Source organism: Lynx rufus, unplaced genomic scaffold (assembly GCF_022079265.1).
Source record: "Lynx rufus isolate CCGP_SWC_20201006 ecotype Redwood Valley unplaced genomic scaffold, mLynRuf1.p SCAF_1, whole genome shotgun sequence".
Lineage (NCBI taxonomy): Eukaryota > Metazoa > Chordata > Mammalia > Carnivora > Felidae > Lynx > Lynx rufus.
Genome location: NW_025814823.1, coordinates 20,584,562 through 20,602,471, shown reverse-complemented (window position 1 = coordinate 20,602,471; position 17,910 = coordinate 20,584,562). Strand labels below are relative to the sequence as shown.

The 17,910-nt window shown below is 44.9% G+C and overlaps 1 protein-coding gene across 1 annotated transcript; it reads right to left on the bottom strand.

The window, feature by feature from the left end:
• Window positions 1-626: 626 nt before the first annotated feature.
• Window positions 627-17,675, bottom strand: DLEU7 (deleted in lymphocytic leukemia 7). Its single transcript, XM_053722181.1, is given in 5 exon segments — window positions 627-893; window positions 15,203-15,335; window positions 15,337-15,454; window positions 15,457-15,650; window positions 17,491-17,675. Coding segments are annotated over 5 exon segments (897 nt in total).
• Between the last annotated feature and the right edge of the window lie 235 nt (window positions 17,676-17,910).

Sequence of the window (17,910 nt, the reverse complement as noted above, 5' to 3'; positions counted from 1 at the left end):
CTGTACTTTGTATTTACATATCATATATCCTTGGTACTTCATAGCTCATTATCATTATAAATTTACAAATCAGTACATGAAAGCACAAGGCTTAGAAGCAACTCTTTTCCTGTCCAACAGTAAGTTATTAATGCCAGGATTGGAACTCATAATTATTGACACATGTGGTCCTACAGCATCTAAAGATCATTTTCATAACACGAAATGAAGTGCTCAGTAAGTAGAACATATCAATTATCAAATATCCTATTTATTCAAGATAATTTTAAGAACCATGAAGCTTTAACCACATAACCATATATAAATAACCATATTAAACCTCATAGGCCTACATTAATATAAGTATAGATTAATGTATCATTTGATCAAAACTAATCCTTCTGTGGATTAGTAAACATAAACATATATGATACAATCAGCTCTACCAAGTGGAATACATTTCAATCAAACAGTAAGCAAATATATCAACATGCTTAAAAATGTGAACTACTGCTTTAAAAACCTGTCACCAACATGCTGTGATTCTGAAGGGTGCAGATGCCACTGGTCAGACTGCTATATATGTCATCACCTCTCTCCTTCCTGGGAATAAAAGCACCCACTGTCTGCTGATTCAGTTAGCAATGTCAGGTACCCAGTCCTCTTAGCAGTACTGGCTGTGGTTCTAATTCTGGTGTCTTGAGCATCCATATGTCTGGGAGATTCTGTAAGATCTGTCTCAAAGAAGCACAGGCTACCACGTGGGCATCTGAAGGAAGATTAGCAAGTGACTGAATCAGCTTCATGACTATCGTCTTCAAACACCGGTGGGCAGTATCCAGATCTCTGTCAAACTGTTGTCCTTGAATTTGTAGAGCCAAATGACTGCAGATGTGTCTAAACTCAACACTATCCTGAGATAAACAGCAAACACATACAATTAGATAGGTTATGGGACATTTGTTATGTTTTGTGTACCTAGCTTCCATTCCCATCTCTTCTCATCACAGGACCTCATTTTTTCTCTCAGAGAACCTCTCCCCTCCATTTTCAGCCTATGTGGTTTGACTGACTCTGTCAGCACAGAGCCTGATGCGGGGCTCGAACCCAGGTACCATGAGATCATGACCTGAGCAGGAGTTGGATGCCCAACGGACTGAACCACCCAGGGGCCCCAAGGCAAAACTACTCTTAAAGGCAACCAGAGAGAAAATGGCTGCTGGCTTCAGGAGATGACAAGTCAGACAGCCAACTACTGAGCTACAACCACTGAAGACAGAAAGGAATGAAATAATTTTTCAAATAATTGTCAACATAGAGTGGTTTTTTTAGTCCAAATAAGCTATTATTTAAACATCAGGGCAAAATAAATATACCTTCATTTAATAGCACAACAAGAGTTACCCCACTGTCATATTTTTCTAGAGCTCTAATTCAGAAAGAGGAAATTTAATTCAAAAGGAAAGAATGAGATATAAGAAGCAACAGTGGACAAAGGAACTTAAAAATATGACACGAATCTAAAGAACTGATTAGACAATTAGCTAACAATGAACTTGGGGCTTACAAAAGCAAGATGCTTCTAAGACGCTGAATAGGAGTAGCATGTAGGATGGAGTGGCATTCTGAGGCTTTGTACATATTCAGAGAAAGGTGGCAAAATTGATAAACATCAGACTTGTTAAGTATGCATGTGGGAAATGTCAGTGCTATCATTAAAGCACAGAAATAATACGTAAAGTTAAAACTCAGCAGACTTAAGAGGTATATTAACACTTAATTGATCCTATCATTCGTCAGTAAAAATGAAGAAATATAAATCGAGGTGAAAAGAAAACATCAAATAAGCCACCTTTTGAAATATAGTGTTCACCAGATTGGATTTTTTTAAAAAAATCTATCAGTATGTTCTTTATAAGAAACACATTTAAAACTAAAAACACCTAAAAACTTAAAACAAATGGATGCTAAAATATATACAAAGCAAACAGAAGCCGAAACAAAGCCAGAAAATTCATTATTGGGGATAAAATAAACAACAATTAATAAAAGAAATTATACCCCAAGATGTTACAACAGTTTTGTACCTGTGTGTGCCTAATATGATAATGTCAATTTACATTCAATCCACAAACATAAAAGCTGATTTTTACCCAGCTTCCTCAGAAACTAATAAGTCAAACAACAAAACAATCAATCAACCTTGAGAGAAAAGATGGAAACACTAATCACAAGATGGAAACACTAATCACAAGCTTGGTCCAATAAAGATAAGCAGATACACTTATTCTCAAAGACATACAGAAAAATTATGAAAGCTGATTATATTATAATAGGCTGAAAGCAAATTCTCAATGAACATCTAGAAGTCTATATCATACAAATCACAATGCAAATAAACGAGAAATCAGTAACATAATCTTCCCAGTACATATATGACTTAAAAGTCGACTTCTAAATAATTCATAGATCAGTGAAAGAATAACTGAAATTTTAAAATGCTTTATACTGAACAATTATGGAAACAGTAGATCACGAATTTGTGGGATCCAGCTACATTGAGAAATACATACACTTACCGCTATAGATAAGTAAAGAATAATCACTGGAAAGTCATGAGCTAAGAATTCAACTCAATAATTTAGGAAAAGGAAAAAAAAAAACAGATAATCCCAAAGAAAATGAAAGAGAGAACTGAAAGCTGAAATTAGAGTTTGGAACTAGAGTTTTCTTCCTTATTCTGTACAGAAAGAGAAGGTATTCGTCTCCCTAACAAAAAATGCTGTCACTTGGGTTAGAAGGACTTGGGCTTCTGGCAAAGTGTTTATTACAGAACATCTTCTGGGAAACAAAACAAACATTCATCTATTCGATTCAGCAAACCATGGCAAACCATGGCAGCAGGACCCAGGTGACTTAGGTGCTGGGATAAAGATAAACACAAGACACCACAGTTCCCTTACTCAACTATTCACAGATACCCATGCTTCTTGTTTTGAATTCCTCTTTAAAGCATTCTCGCGTCCCTGCCTTTGTGTGTTGCTCCTTTCTGCTCAGAAGGTATCAAGGGGCTACTTAGATAATCTGTCCCCTACTTTAGGGAGCAACCTATATTCCTGGAGCATATTGCTTGGGAATGGGAAAGTAGAGGGGGAAAAAAATGCCTCTGGACTACTTCCCCTAGATCCACATCAAGGGAAATTGTCCGCTTGCTTTATAGAAGTAATACAACTCTAAGTACAAAGTGGAAGGATCAAAGACAACATGCAAAGGGAAATTCAAAATTGAAGGAACCACCGAAATGTGTGCTGACGTGCGCCTATTAGCCAGTCTGCAAAGGCATTCATCACCCAAATAAGATTAAAATGCCTTCAAAAATATGTTTGTGGGCCTAAAATCTGAAGTCAATTTCACGTTTACTGTAAAGAATCAAAGAAGGCATCGTTCGAGGAAAGTATACATATAATAAAATTCCACTGCTGGGCTGTACTGGTCCCTGAGGCCCTGGGTAAACTTCAAATCCCTGGCAAGCTCTGCAAAGTCTCTTTATTTTACTCTTTTAGTACAGTATTTCTTTTTAATCCTTTCTCAAATATATTCACAGTCAAAGAAAACAAATTAATAGGCATAGGCTTTCCATGGGACTCTTAAGCCAGGGGATGGAAAAATAGAGCAGGTGGTTGCTTCTCTTCCCTTCTGAAGGGTCTGAAGGCCAACTGTGGATCCAATAATCATGGCCTCCAACTAAACCTCTACTGATTCTGTTGCACAGGCGGGGGCCAAAAATTCACAGCATAGAGGCAACGGAATATTGAATGGCTCATGGGCTTTCAGTAGAAAATCACATCATCAATATTCGTGATGATTTCCTGTATGGTGCTTTCCGTTCAATGACAGAGCACATCCTCCCGGCAGCCTTTATTTGACAAGTCCCAGATGCTTCCAGAAATGATGTAATATCCTACGTAGGGTTTTGAGCACATTGTCAGCATTAGCACTATGAGCAATCTAAAAGCAGGTTTTGGAGCTTCCAAAGCCTTGTGTAATTTCAGACTCTGGATATGAAATGTATTGATTGCTACAGTGGTCCAAACTGATAGCCAGCATCTACATTTTATACGGACTCAACTAATCTACTGGGGTAATGGCCTCAGCCTGTTTGGCTCAGTTAATTTAAGTTAATAATTACGTTTATTTCAAACGTGTAAAATCTCCACTACATGCTTGCCCTCACTGGGTAAAAAGCATTAAGACATGAGTGACTTCTTTCTAAGGAGCTTCTAACCTAATAGGAGGATTGAGACACATAGAGCATATATCCAAATGTCTAGGGAAATGGGATGGGGGCTATGGTAAAAACACGGAAACCCAATCCTACAGAAGACAAACATTTATAGACTCATAATCCAAGCACTGCAGAGGGTTCATACGAAGCTCGTTCCGATGTGTGAATCCTTTCTATGGCATACCTGGTGTCCCACCGCTTGCCACACTGGAGGCAACCCCTGGCTCTAGTCTTCAGAACATTTTTTCTTAATTCCTAGCCAAAATCTGCCCTATAGTAGACAGAAGAGTGGCCTCCCGAAGATGTCTATGTCCTAATCTTCAAAACCTGTGAGCATGTTACCCTATGCGGCAAAAGGGACTTCATAGGTGTTAGTTAGGATGGGACAGCCCTCCAGGTATCTACAAAGACACCTGGAATGTGGGGTTGACTCCTTCATGAGCACTGGGTTTGCCACCAGAGCCCTGGTTCTGCCCCTCTAATCGGCCATCTGCGGACAAGACATTTCATCTATGGAATAGTCAGTATTCTAATCTGTAAAATGGAAACAGCGACCACGTGGAGAGACCGTGAAGGTCAAATAAGCTTACGGTCCCACAAACTCTGCATTTATAAGGCACTCCATCAACCTAAGCTTGTGCATAGGGTACTCCGCTAGATGGTGATATCAGCAAGAAGGACAGAAGGGGAAGGAAGGACAGCAAAGCAAAGAAAAATATGTCCCATAGGAGTTGAGAATCTAATTGGTGAGATGAAACTATTTAAACTGTTCAGTAGAGATGTCACACAGGATAAGATTAAGGCTCAAAAAGAGTGGTCGAGCTCACCTCATATCCATTAGGATGACCACCGTCAGAAAAACCTGAACACAACAAGTGTTGGTGAGGATGTGGAGAAGCTGGCACCTCTGGGTGGGAAGGGAAAGTCACCGAGCCACTCTGGAAAACAGTATGGAGGCTCCCCCCAAAAATGAAACAAAGAATCACCGTACGATTCAGCAATTCCACTTCTGGAACATACAAGTACAGCCAAAAGACGAAGTCAGGGTCTCAAAGAGATACCTGCACATCCACATCCACAGTGGCACTCTCCACCACAGCCAAGAAGAGGGGGAAGCAGCCCAAGTCCCCGTTGACAAATCGATGGATAAACAAACTGTGGTATATACATAGGAGGAAATACTATTTAGCCTTTAAAAGGTGCTATGACGTGAATGAACCTGGAGGACATTATGCTAACTGAAATAAACCAGACACAAGACGATAAATACCGTACGATTCCACTTATGTGTGGTACTTAAGAGTCAAAGTCACAGAAACAGAAAGAATGGTGGATGTCAGAGCCGGGGGGGAGGAGAAATGGGGATTTGTTGGGGTTTTTTTTTTTTCCATTTTTTAAAAATGTTTATTTATTTATTTTTTTTCATAGTAGAAGCCTTTATTTTTTTTTTATTTTTTTTTAACGTTTATTTATTTTTGAGACAGAGAGAGACAGAGCATGAACAGGGGAGGGTCAGAGACAGAGGGAGACACAGAATCCGAAACAGGCTCCAGGCTCTGAGCTGTCAGCACAGAGCCCGACACGGGGCTCGAACTCACCGACCGTGAGATCATGACCTGAGCAGAAGTCGGACGCTTAACCGACTGAGCCACCCAGGCGCCCCATAAGCCTTTATTTTTTTAATGTATTTTTGGGAGAGAGAGGAGAGAGAGAGCGAACGGGGGAGGGGCAGAGAGAGGGAGGGAGACACAGAACCTGAAGCAGGCTCCAGGCTCTGAGCTGTCAGCACAGAGCAGACATGGAGCTCGAACCCACCGACTGTGGGATCGTGACCTGATGTGAAGTCGGAGGCTCAACCCCCTGAGCCACCCAGGTGCCCCTGGGGATTTGTTGTTTAACGTGTACAGGGTTTCGGATGTTCAAGATGAAAAAATTATGGAGATTAGTTGCACAACAATGTGAACGCTCTCTATACTGCTGAACCATACGCTTAAAATAGTAAACTTTATGTTATGCCCTTTTTTTTTTTACCACAATAATCTTTTTTTTAAGTGGTCAAGAGCATCAGAGTTCTGTCCTGCCAGCCCTTGCAGAAGAAAGGAGGCATCAGAGAAGTGGTGGGAAGAGTGTACCGATATTACGAGACAGGTGATTCTAGGGAAAGCAGTATCGGCCCCCCCAGGGAAAAGACGGCCCCCGCAATCAGAATGAGTAACATGAGCTATGGCCTGAAGTCAAGGAGGGGCTGGGACTGGGAAGGGGCCAGTCTGAAAGATCTTTGTGCTCCGAACCAGGACAGAAATTAGTGTGTGAGCCTTGAGCGCCACAGTAAGGTCCCTGGACTCTTCCAAGCGTGGGGCTAACAGGGCGAGCCAGAGTTTTAAGAACGCTGGTCTGGCCTAACCCACTAGATGCAGGATCCAAAGCCAGGCTCCTGACACACCCTGTCTCACTCAGTCCTCACAACAGTCCGTGAATGACAGGGGTTTAGAGAGATCAGGCAATGTACCCACCTCGCGCAGCAAATGAGTGGCAGGGCTTGAGTTATCCTCTCTTCCCAAACACAGATGTTCATCAAAGACCCGCCCCCAGATCAGAAACCGGGCTGGTACAGCAGTGATTCGCAAAGCAGAGCTCACTCTCCAGGGCAGGCAGCAGAAGGGGGTGGGGGCCTGGATTCCCCCCCCTCCCACCATAGACGCCACAGAGGGGTGAGCAGGGATACCATGAAAGCACGCAGGAGAGGCACCGCCCTAGCTTCGGGATGGAACAACAATGTCTGCAACTGAATGTTTCTTCTTTGGCCACAGTCACTCTATTTTTCTTAAGGCTGGGTGTTACGAACCTCAAACTGGCATTGGTCACATACAAATTGAAAATTAGTCCATTGGCCCATCCCTCCTCCCTGCAACATAATTGAGAGGGTTTGGCTGTCTGGAAGACGGTCAAGGTGTGGAACCTTCTACACCCCATGCAAAGCCAACCCGTAGCTAATCAGACACCTCCTAGCTGGAGCTCACTCTTCCGCCGCTCGGCCCTCTCCTACCTGGGAGAAAGGGAGGTCTCTTACAAAAACTGCCCACTTGCCCTTTGCTGCCTTCTGCATTGTATTTATTAGGAATGCGCACATCTGGAACCCTGGAGCAACCGTAAATGCACCTGCAAAATCCAAAAGGGAAGAAAAGCTAAGCCTTTTTTTAGCTTCTTACTGAAAATAAACACTCCCAACGAAACTGAAGGCTTGAAGGCAAAAAGAATCTGGCACAGCAGTTTCAAGGCTTGTTTTCTGAAACCAACACCAACGGATAGTAAAGGCAAAAACACAATAGACTTTATAGGCTCTACAATTCAGATAACTTTTAAGCAATCCATGAGGAAGATGTTTGGCTTTTTCCCTACCTCATCACCTTCAAAATCACTTCTAGATCTACAAAAACTAAAAACCAGTTCATATAGGCTTAACCTCCGGCTTTAAAATAAGTCCATTCTTTTGGAAACAGCAACATTTTAAGCTATATTCTCTTACAAGGGCCTCCTCAACCTTGTTTCTTTTCACATTTTCCTTTCTTGCTCCCCATGAACCTAATGCCCTCTACAAAGAGGATTGAAGAAAGAGCTTTTTCTCAGCTTTCTGGGATGAAGCCTGACCTTAATGAACTTCAGCTTGGCCAGCAGGCCGCTCTCCACTAAAGGAACACAAACCCCCTCCCCCAGACCCATCACAACCTTCTGCACTGGATGTGTACGTAAAATGGGAACGCCATTTCTTTATTTAGAGGCGTGCTGTGAAAACCACGCTATCAGAAACAGTATACTACAAACTGCCCCTTGGTTCATCAACATCTGGCTTCGAACTACAAGTTCACAGGGCCCAGAGCAGCCTCCAGTTGCCTGGACCCCAGGTCAATCTCAAATAGATATGCAACTGTGTTAATAAAACACTCAGTGAAGAACCAAAGTATCTGCCAGTCACCATAAAAAGTCTATCGTCCACAGGAAATTAAACATTTTTACGTGTGGGGTACCCAGTTTCAACACTCAAAAGTAACTAAGGTTCCTTATGCATTTGCTTTGGGTGTGGTACCGTTTTCGTTAGAAAAGTCCAGTTAAAAGCACTTTGCGATGGATACAAGCACTTGATTCAGGTACGTTCACAAGGCAAACCCCAAAACTGTAAAATAAAGCACGGCAGCATTTCCAGCAAGATGTTATATATAAGTAGTTTTGTTTTAGGGCCTTCCTGCCCTATCTTTCCCCAAAGTTTCATTTTGGAAGCATAAGTGCCCTGATTTTCTTATCATTCACATTATGAGCAATAACAAAGCTAGAGTTAAGCTACTTGAAGAGCAGTCACTGGGCCTTTCTGTCACAGGAAAACATGATTTTATCCCCAGTGAAGGGCAATTCTGTGGCTATGCTACTAACCCTATAACCCTGAGCATTTATTTCTTCAATAGTATCTTCGTAATTTTTAAAGGCACAGTTCCCACATTTGCAGAAATTGGCTTCACAACTCATGTTAATGAGGAAAAAAGCAGTCATCACCAATGTCTTCCTCTGAGTGACCCAACATTCACACTTGCAGTTTGCAAAGAACATTAGCAGGGACCATGAAGCCAAAGCCAATGGTTTTATGACCACCGCACTCGGTATGTAGAATGAGAAAACCAGCAAAGACTACTGAACACGAAGGAATGACTGCTAGTGGAATTAGCTCATTGAAATGAGTGAACCCACAGGCAGGTTTTTTTTTTAAGCTTTATTTATTTTGAGAGAGAGAGAGAGATTGAGAGTCCCAAGCAGGCTTCACAGTGTCAGTGCAGAGCCCGATGTGGGTCTCGAATTCATGAACAGTGAGATCATGACCTGAGCAGAAATCAAGAGTCTGACACTTAGCCGACTGAGTCATGCAGGTGCCCCTCCAAAGGCAAGTTTAATCTGTAACAGCAGGAATGTTCTCTTGCCTCCGAAAGTTGGCATCAGCCATAGTTTCCATGAAACTTGCTCCAGAGCAGAACTCTTGGAAACTGTAAATGGTTTTAACTCCTCAAAGGAAGACAGACAAACTCAATCAGAGTGACTTCATAATTGGCTTGGTTAATGGTGTCTATGTAAGTTGGTCATTTTCAGCAGCTCTTAAAATCCTAGACTGCGTGTTTCTATGTTCCCTTTGAGTGGTGAGTGTGCCTAAAGCATCCTTGATAGTTATTACCAGTTTGATAATGATTTCCTACATTTGTCTGGTGCTTTTTGTCACTATGTAAAGTGGCCATCACATAAAGAGACACACAAATGACCCAATATAATGAGCTAAATTGTGTCCCCCCACAAAAAAACTCATATGTTGAAACGTAACCTCTAGCGTGACTGTACTGGAAAAAGGACATCTAGGGAGGTAATAAAGGTTATATAAGCTCGTAAGGGTGAAGTCCTAATCTGATAGGATTGAGGTCCTTGTAAGAAGAGGAAGAGACATCCAAGATCGATCTCTTTCTCTCTTTCTGCATGTACAGAGGAAAAGCCATTCATGACATAGCAGGCAGTCTACAAGCCAGGAAGAAAGCCCTTAACAAAACCCAAATTTGCTTGCACCTCGATCTTCAACTTTCCAGCCTTCAGGACAATGAGGAAATAAATGCCCGTGGTTTAAGCCCCCCAGTCTATGGCATTTTGTTACAGCAGCCCACGCTGACTAAGATACCCAGTCTACAATGTGACTGTTGTAGTCCAAGCAGTGTGCAGTGCATGGCACATACGACCGTACCCCGTCAACTGTACACACTCATGTACTTGATTTCAGCATGATATTCATAGCCCCTCTCTAATTGATTTGGTAGAAAAAGTCAGCTAAAACCATGTTTGGATCATGGGCCATGACTTACCAGCTATGAGATCTTTAGCAAAATCCTAAATTCCTCTGAACCTCATTTCCTCTTGTAACAGATGTTTGTCAAGCTGATTAACTCTAGGCTCTCCAACAAATTTAACAAGACTCAGTACCGTGAAGCATTTTTTATCCACTATAAAGAATCTCACTTCATGTATGTTTGGCGTGTGTTTGATAATCTCTAAATATTCAAAAAGAATATTGTGTTGGATTCTTTAAGAAAAGACTAAAATACTATCAAAAAATATCCATTAGTATTGTGATGAGAGTTTCTCTGCCTCTGAGCCTAAAAATTTCACTTCCTTAATTAATCCTCAGTGGTTTGATCAGGAAGTCATTCAGTGATAACGTCTCTATGCTAGTCATAAGAGACATGGGCTAAAGCTGACCTCTGGAGAGTGGAGGCCTCTTAAAAGTCTCCTTGGGTCATCCTGACTCTGCTTCTGTAAACTCAGAAAATTAAATAGAGTCCATGGGTCAGATCCATCAATATCAAGAATGCAACACAATAATAACAGTTGACAAGAACATGAGGCATCAACTTATTAATAATAATAATAATAGCTCAAAGGTATTGGGACTTTATATGGGCAGCCACTAGCTAAGACTTCATGTGCATTATCTTAATAACCCAGTAAGGTTAGATCCCTCTACCCCCACTTTACAGGCAAGGGGATTGAGGCACAAGAAGGATACTCTGTCCAAGGGCCTACAGCAGGCAGTGGCATAGTAGGTTTAAAATATTCTGGAAGACCAGATCACCGAGCTGTGCTGCACTGTCTCTGCTTTGGGTCCCTGCTGCCTATCACCTGGGCTGTGGGCTTCAGGCCAAGTGAGTCCTCCTCTCTGTGGCAAGTAACACTGTGAAAGAGACCTGATGTTGGAGACATTTCCACACACTTGCAAGTGACACACAAGTGTTATTTCCATTAGTACAAGTCCTCCTGAAATCATTCTGTGTAGAAAATCAATCTGCGTGTCCTTAATTTGAAAATATAGAAAACATGAAAGGAATTGGCGAAGACACACATAAATGGAAATATATTCCGTATTTAGGGATTGAAGGAATTAGTACCGTTAAAATAGCCATACGAACCAAAGCAACCTACAGGCTCAGTGCAGTCCCTATCAAAATTCATGGCATACTTCAAAGAACTAGACCAAATAATTCTAAAATTTGTGTGGAGTTATAAAAGACCCCAAATAGCCAAAGCACAATTAAAAAAGAACAAAGCTGTAAGGATCATGCTCCCTGATTTCAAGGTATACTACAAAGCTATACCACAATACTGGTGCAAAAACAGACACACAGATCAATGGAACAGAACTGAGAGCTAGAAATAAATCCATACATATATGGGCAATTAATCTATGACAAAGGAGCCAATAACAATGAAGACAGGACAGTCTCTTCCATAAATGGTAATGAGAACCTTGGAGAGCCACAGGCAAAAGAATGAGACGGGGGGTACAAAACATAGGCAGTAAGCTCCCTTGACATCAGTCTTAGGGACACATCTTTGTGGATCTGACTCCAACAGCAATCGAAACAAAAGCAAAAATAAATGTGACTACATCAAACTAATGAGATTCTCCTCCACAAAGGAAGCCATCACCAGAATAAACGAGCAACCTATTGAATAGGAGAAGATATTTGTAAACCAAACATCTGAGAAGCGGTTAATATCTAAATATATATAAAGAACTCATACAACTCAACAACACAAAAGTAAACTACTGGCTAAAAAACGTGCAGAGCACGTGAATAGACATTTCTCCAAGAAAGCATACAGGTGGCCAGCAGGCACAAGAAAAGATGCTCAACATCATTAATTATTAGAGAAATGCACATCAAAACCACAGTATCTCCTAACACCTGTTACAATGGCTAGTATCAAAAAGACAAGAAATAGCAAGTGTTGGTGAGAGCGTGGGGAAAAGGGAACCTTTGTGCACTGTTAGTGGGAATGTAAATTGGTGCAGCCACTTTGGAAAACGCTATGAGGATCCCTCAAAAAATAAAGAACAGAACTGCCCTAGGAGTCAGCTCTTCCACTTCTGGGTACTTATCCAAAATATATGAAAACACGAATGTGAAAAGATACACGCACCCCTGTGTTCACTGCAGCATTATTTTTAATAGCCACGATATGAAAACAACCTAAATGGCCATTGATACATAAATGGATAAAGAGGTGGCTCCACACATACACACACACACACACACACATAGCCATAAAAAATAATAAAATCTTGCCATTTGCGACAGCATGGATGGATTCAAGGGTACTATGCTAAGTGACATAAGTCAAACAGAGAAAGACAAATATTGTATGATTTCACTCAGATGTGAAATCTGAAAAACAAAACAAAAGGACAAACAAAATAAGGCAAAGACAAAAATCAGAGATACAGAGAACAGACTAGTGGTTCCCAGAGGGGAAAGGGGTGGAGGGGTGGGTGAAATGGGTGAAGGTGGTCAACCGTGTGGTGATGGTTGTAACAAGACTTATGGTGGTGATCACTTTGTAGTATATACAGATGTCAAATGATAAAGCTGTGCACCTAAAACTTACGTCACAAAAAATATATAGAAAGACAATTCTCCCGACTTTTTCGAGTTAACACCAGTGATAATGAAGCCAACTCTGCATAACCAGCCCCCTGGAAAGACAAACTACTGTGGCCTTAAGTCTGAGTTCTTTATAATCATTACTCCACAACCAAATGGAGATACTACCTTCCCTCCAAATAGAAAACCAAGAAAAATCCCAAGATGTTAGTTAGCCAGGAGGCAAATCATCCAGAGAAACCTCTGCCTGTTTCTCTCCCTTCTGAAAGTACTGGCTCTTCTCAGGAGCTCTAAGAACTCACCCTTGCAGGTGAGCAGCAGACTCCGGGAGTAAGAAAGTTGACAGCTCTGTTCCTAATGAGCACTCTGGACACTTCTAGAAAGTGGAAGCAACACATGCAGATGTCTACTTGTTTTCTCGGAAGGTGAATAAAGGACTGGGACTCAAGGTGCGGGGAGGTAAGGGAAGCTTGAGCAAGTTTATGGACTGAGGAACCGGCAGAGTGCAGGCAGCAGAGACTATATGGATGGGAAGGGAATTGATAGAACGAGGTCCAGGGCAGATGAAGGATTTGCCCTAGCAGCTGAGAGGAAGGCTACGTTGGTTGGGGGTCAGGGGACCAAACAGCATTTCTTTATTAGCGACGAGAAGGAGGATGAGTGGAAATGAGATTTTTCAGGTGGAGAGGAAGCTATTTGTGTCTGTCGGCCTCCATTTTCTTGGAAAAGCAGTGAGGGGGTTGAGGTTTGGATAAAGAAAGCTCGAGGACAGTGGAACGTGTTGAGGACAAAAGTCAAGTCGAAAGCGTTAAGAGGGTCACCAAGTAGAAGTGACAGCTGGGTAAAGTTCTGGAGGTGTGATTTGTAGGCCAGAGCAGAGAGCTCAGTGCGTCTGAGCTGGGTCGGGCCCTTGGACCACGGTCTCTGACCTGACCCCCAAACTGCGACCTCCCCGGCTGTGCTTTATCCAGGGTCAGGTCCTCGCCTCAGTCATTTCAACAGTTGCCTTTGCCTGCAAGACGATTCAACGTCCTCTGCGTGACACACAGGCCTTTGGCCACCTGACCCCAGCATCAGACCCCTTAGTCTCCAGCATCCTTTTATACCTTCTGCCATAGCGAGCTCATTTCAGTTCCCCCAAAGGCCCAGGCCCTTTCCTTGCTTCCGGGCCTTGGATCACACAGCTCCCCTGAAATGTTTTTTCCCTTTCATGTCTGCGAGGCAAGCATTCATTTTGTTTCTTAAAGATCACTTCCTCTGAGAAGCCTTCCGAGATCACCTAAGGTGGAACTCATCACTCGGTCTCTCCTCTTGCCAACCTACCTGTGCCCCAGATAGGTTCCTGACATCACACAGCGCTTCCTATTCCGTCAGTTCTAAGATGCACCTCTTTTCACGAAGTTTCAAAAATCTCGGAAGTGGCGATACATCTTAGAAACGGCGCATCATAGTTTAACTGGCAGGAGTTTTTATTTCTTTGGGGTGCCAAATACAAGGTGCATTTCACACGAGAGAGCATTAGGGAAATGCAGCTGCTTTTTTAACTTTCTAACATGAGTGGAGCAGCACTTCCCATTTTTGCCCCAAACCCTGGCTTGTAGAGCAAGAAAAGCAACTCTTGAGGACGGCTCTAGGCTTTCTTCAACATCCCTCCCTCATTTCCTTCCGCTAGCCACCTGGGAGGCAGCAATGAAGCAAAACTGGAAAGCCAGAAGATCTCAAGATCCGTGACCTTCAACCAATTGAGGTTAGTTAGTGACAAAGCGGAGACTGGATCCCAAGCCCCCCCAGGTTTCCACAGCCCCACTCGGCCTGAGAGGCGGCCGCTGTGTTCCCCGGCTCCACTGACTTAACAGTTTGGTACCGTAAGAGGAAACGTGCCCTACAGATATGAGCTGCGTGACTTAGCAGGAGTTTAGCATTAGTATTCACGCTTCAACACCCGAAACCCACCCCGCTCTCACCCCACTTTATGAGAATTTAGGTTGACTCTGTAAGGCCTCTGAACTCTGCGGGGAGTTGGATTTATGCAAAAATAATCGTGAGTCTTAAGTGTGAAGGAACTTTAAATAAATCTAGGTGATTTTGTCATGCAAAAGACAGAGGGGACCTCATACGTGTATGCAAGGCTCTGGAGACGGGCTATTAATTTAGAAGGGGGGGCAGGGGGAGCGGTCCTCCATCCACAGACCGCTGCACATGTGGAAAGGGCCTTCAGCTAGAGCAGGAAGCTGATTTATGCGAGAGACAGAAAGGAGTTCCAGAGGCAGGTTTTGGCAAGGCTTCCCTGCGTCTCGGCTCCGCAGTCAGGTGGGCTCCAGGTGGGCCCGAGTTCCTGGACTCAAGTCCCCGGGGGTGTCGCCTCCCGCGTTCTCTCTCGCCCCGGCGGAAGGTCTGTGGCCAGCGCGGCCTCGCAGGGGGCGGCCCCGCCCTGCCCGGGGATCCTGCGCCCCACGCGGGTGCGGGAGGCCAGACTCGCCTTCAGATGGTTGGGGAAGGACCTCTCCTGCAGGAGGGGGCCCAGCAGCGTCTGCTCCACGCTGACCAGCTCCGAGGTCTAGGCCACCACGTGCGCCAGCGCGCTGCGCATGCCCATCTGGGCCAGGGTGCAGCTCCGCGCCCCCCTCGGCGCCTCGCACCGCTTCCGCTTCTGGGGAGCTGACCCGCGCCCCAGACCCCCCCATTCCTGCCCCCACCATCCTGGCGCCCCAGGACAGGCCCGGCCGGCCGAGGGCCTGCCTATGCGACGCGCTGGGGCGGCGGACACGTGGTCTGGATCGCGCGGGCTCCCGGGGTCGCTCGGACCGTCCCCTCAGCCCCACTCCTGCTGCAGCAGCTGCAGAATCTGCAGAGCCACCATTTGGTGGCTGATGGAGGCCACTAAGGGCGCGGGGCTAAGCCGGCTTCCCTGTCGTCGGCTGGGCGCGCTCCGCGGGCAGGTGCAGCAGTGAGCGAGAGGGGCGGGGGCGTTTGGGGTCGCCAGGGTCACATTTCCTAACCCGCGGCCTCGCGGCCCCCTGGCCTCTCCCGGGTGGGGCGGGGCCGGGGCCGGCCCCGCCCCCGCCCCCGCCCCCGCCCCTGGCCCGCAGTGGGTGACCCGGGCTGTCCGCTGAATTCGCTCCGTCCGAAAGGGCGTGTGCAGACCCAAGGCTGCCCGAAGCGCTGCCTCTGTGCGCTCGAAAATCAGCCAAATGCTGAGCGCTGGTTTTACATCGACTCCAGGACTTTGCCGGGGGGGGGGGGGGGGGGGAGGAGGGGGGAAAGCGTGCTGCTTTGAGCGGATGCATCTACCTGCAGGGATGGCCCGCCCCCATCTCCTTTGAAAGAGGCCTGTCAGTGACCATTCGTGCCGCGGGTGCTGGAGGTGGCCGGTGAAAGACCCGCCCGGATCAAAAGTGCGAAGAGCCAGAGAAAGCTCACGAAAGGAAGACTGTGCCTGATCATGCCCCCCCACCCCCTTTCCCAACCCTGAGAATTTTCAGGAACTTCGTCAAGGCCTTGTGTTCCCCCAAACCAAACAAGGGGACTCGGGTATGGGATGCCTTGCCCCATGCCACGTGAGCCCAGAGGATCTGACCCCTAAAGTAGCATCAGGGCACAGCATGGGGGGTGGGGGGGCCGCTCCTGAAGTGACTGGGGAAGCGCGGGTCTGGTAACTGCCCAGATGAGGGGCCTAAATGGCTTTGTGTGAAAGTCCCAGAGGACAGGGGCAGGGAGGTTTGAAGCTAAATCCTTTTACGAGCCATGAACCCCGAGACAGCTGTACAAATAGTTGCTGCTTTTAATTAAACTTAACTTCGCCGCGTCCTTGACTTAGGAGAGAAGACTGGGACATTTAAGCTTTGATAGATTGGAAACTATTGGTGTGTGGTTACATGTTAGGAGGGGGGAGAAAAGCAACACACGCTTGAGGAGAATGGTTGGAAGAGTGTTACAGAGCAGCATGGTCTCCGCTTTCTTCCTGCATGGGAAACTGTTTGCATAACTTAGCAGGTAAGGAGGGTACAAGCCCAGGGACAGACACATAGACCCTAGCCCCGGGGGAGGGGGGGTGATGGAAAATGGGATTTCATTCTTCCTTTAGAAGGGAGAGTCCACTCTTGGTGCCGTCCAGTAAGAGCTGGAGAGACCTTTGTGTGGGAAGGCTGCTCCAATGAGTCTGTTAGTCTAAAGGGGAGTCCTCAGAGCTATGGGGTGAGATTCAGGGTCCTTTAAGGTTTCTTCAACTCTGGGATAACATGACCCCATATAATCCTCCCAATTCTCCAGCGAAGGTTCCTTCTAGTTCTCAGTGTTTTCTTCGCCTATGAAAACAAATCTGAATGCCAAGGTAAAGAAAACCTTTCTTAAACAAAAACGAGCATGTTCACACTAATTATAACTAAGTAAAAATGCATGTCTGTGCATTGACAGAAAGGAAATTACTTTGGAAGGAAGTAAATAGCTTAACATTGATGAGATTCTCTTGATGAAGTTACTTAAGTTCATGATAAAAAATTAAAAAAAAAATCTTTGAGTTTGTGTGTGTTTTAGTCCTCAAACATTGAAATACATTAGGTTTAGCGGAGACTGACCAGGAATAGCAAAAACTAAGCCCTAATTTGCACAGAGCATGTCAGATCTCCGGGCGTGCTCCTCTTTCTAGATAGGCAGGAAATCCAGCTTCATGGGCTCACTCTTCCGCTATCAAATGGCTGACTGCAAAACCTTCTTGACAGATGAAATTCCAGCCAACAGCAAAATTGAAATGGCTAGACACAGCCTGACCTGAGGCCCCACTGTTCTACAGAGCAGGCTGATTCTGGGACCCAGGAGACCAGCTGAACTTCAGGGACTATGAGAGAAGGGGCCACAGAACCGTGGGGTCCAGGGGCTGGTACATACTGCTCATACTGTCTTGGTTTCCTCGTATCTTTTAGAGAGCCCTGGATCGTCCGGCAGCTCAAGGCCATCTCCGGCATCTGTCTTAGCCATGGACCACATTTTTCTTTGCTATGATCTTCTAATGGCTGATGTCCCAAAGCTGGAGATATGAGGCCCTAAGTGAGGAAAAGTATTCATAGGCTTATTGAGATGGGTCAGCAGCACAGCAGATCTACCTTTGTTTAAACATCCCCAACGTTACACATGCTAGGCTACCAGACCAAGCAACTACTTACACACTCCCAGCTCACTATGGTGACAGTT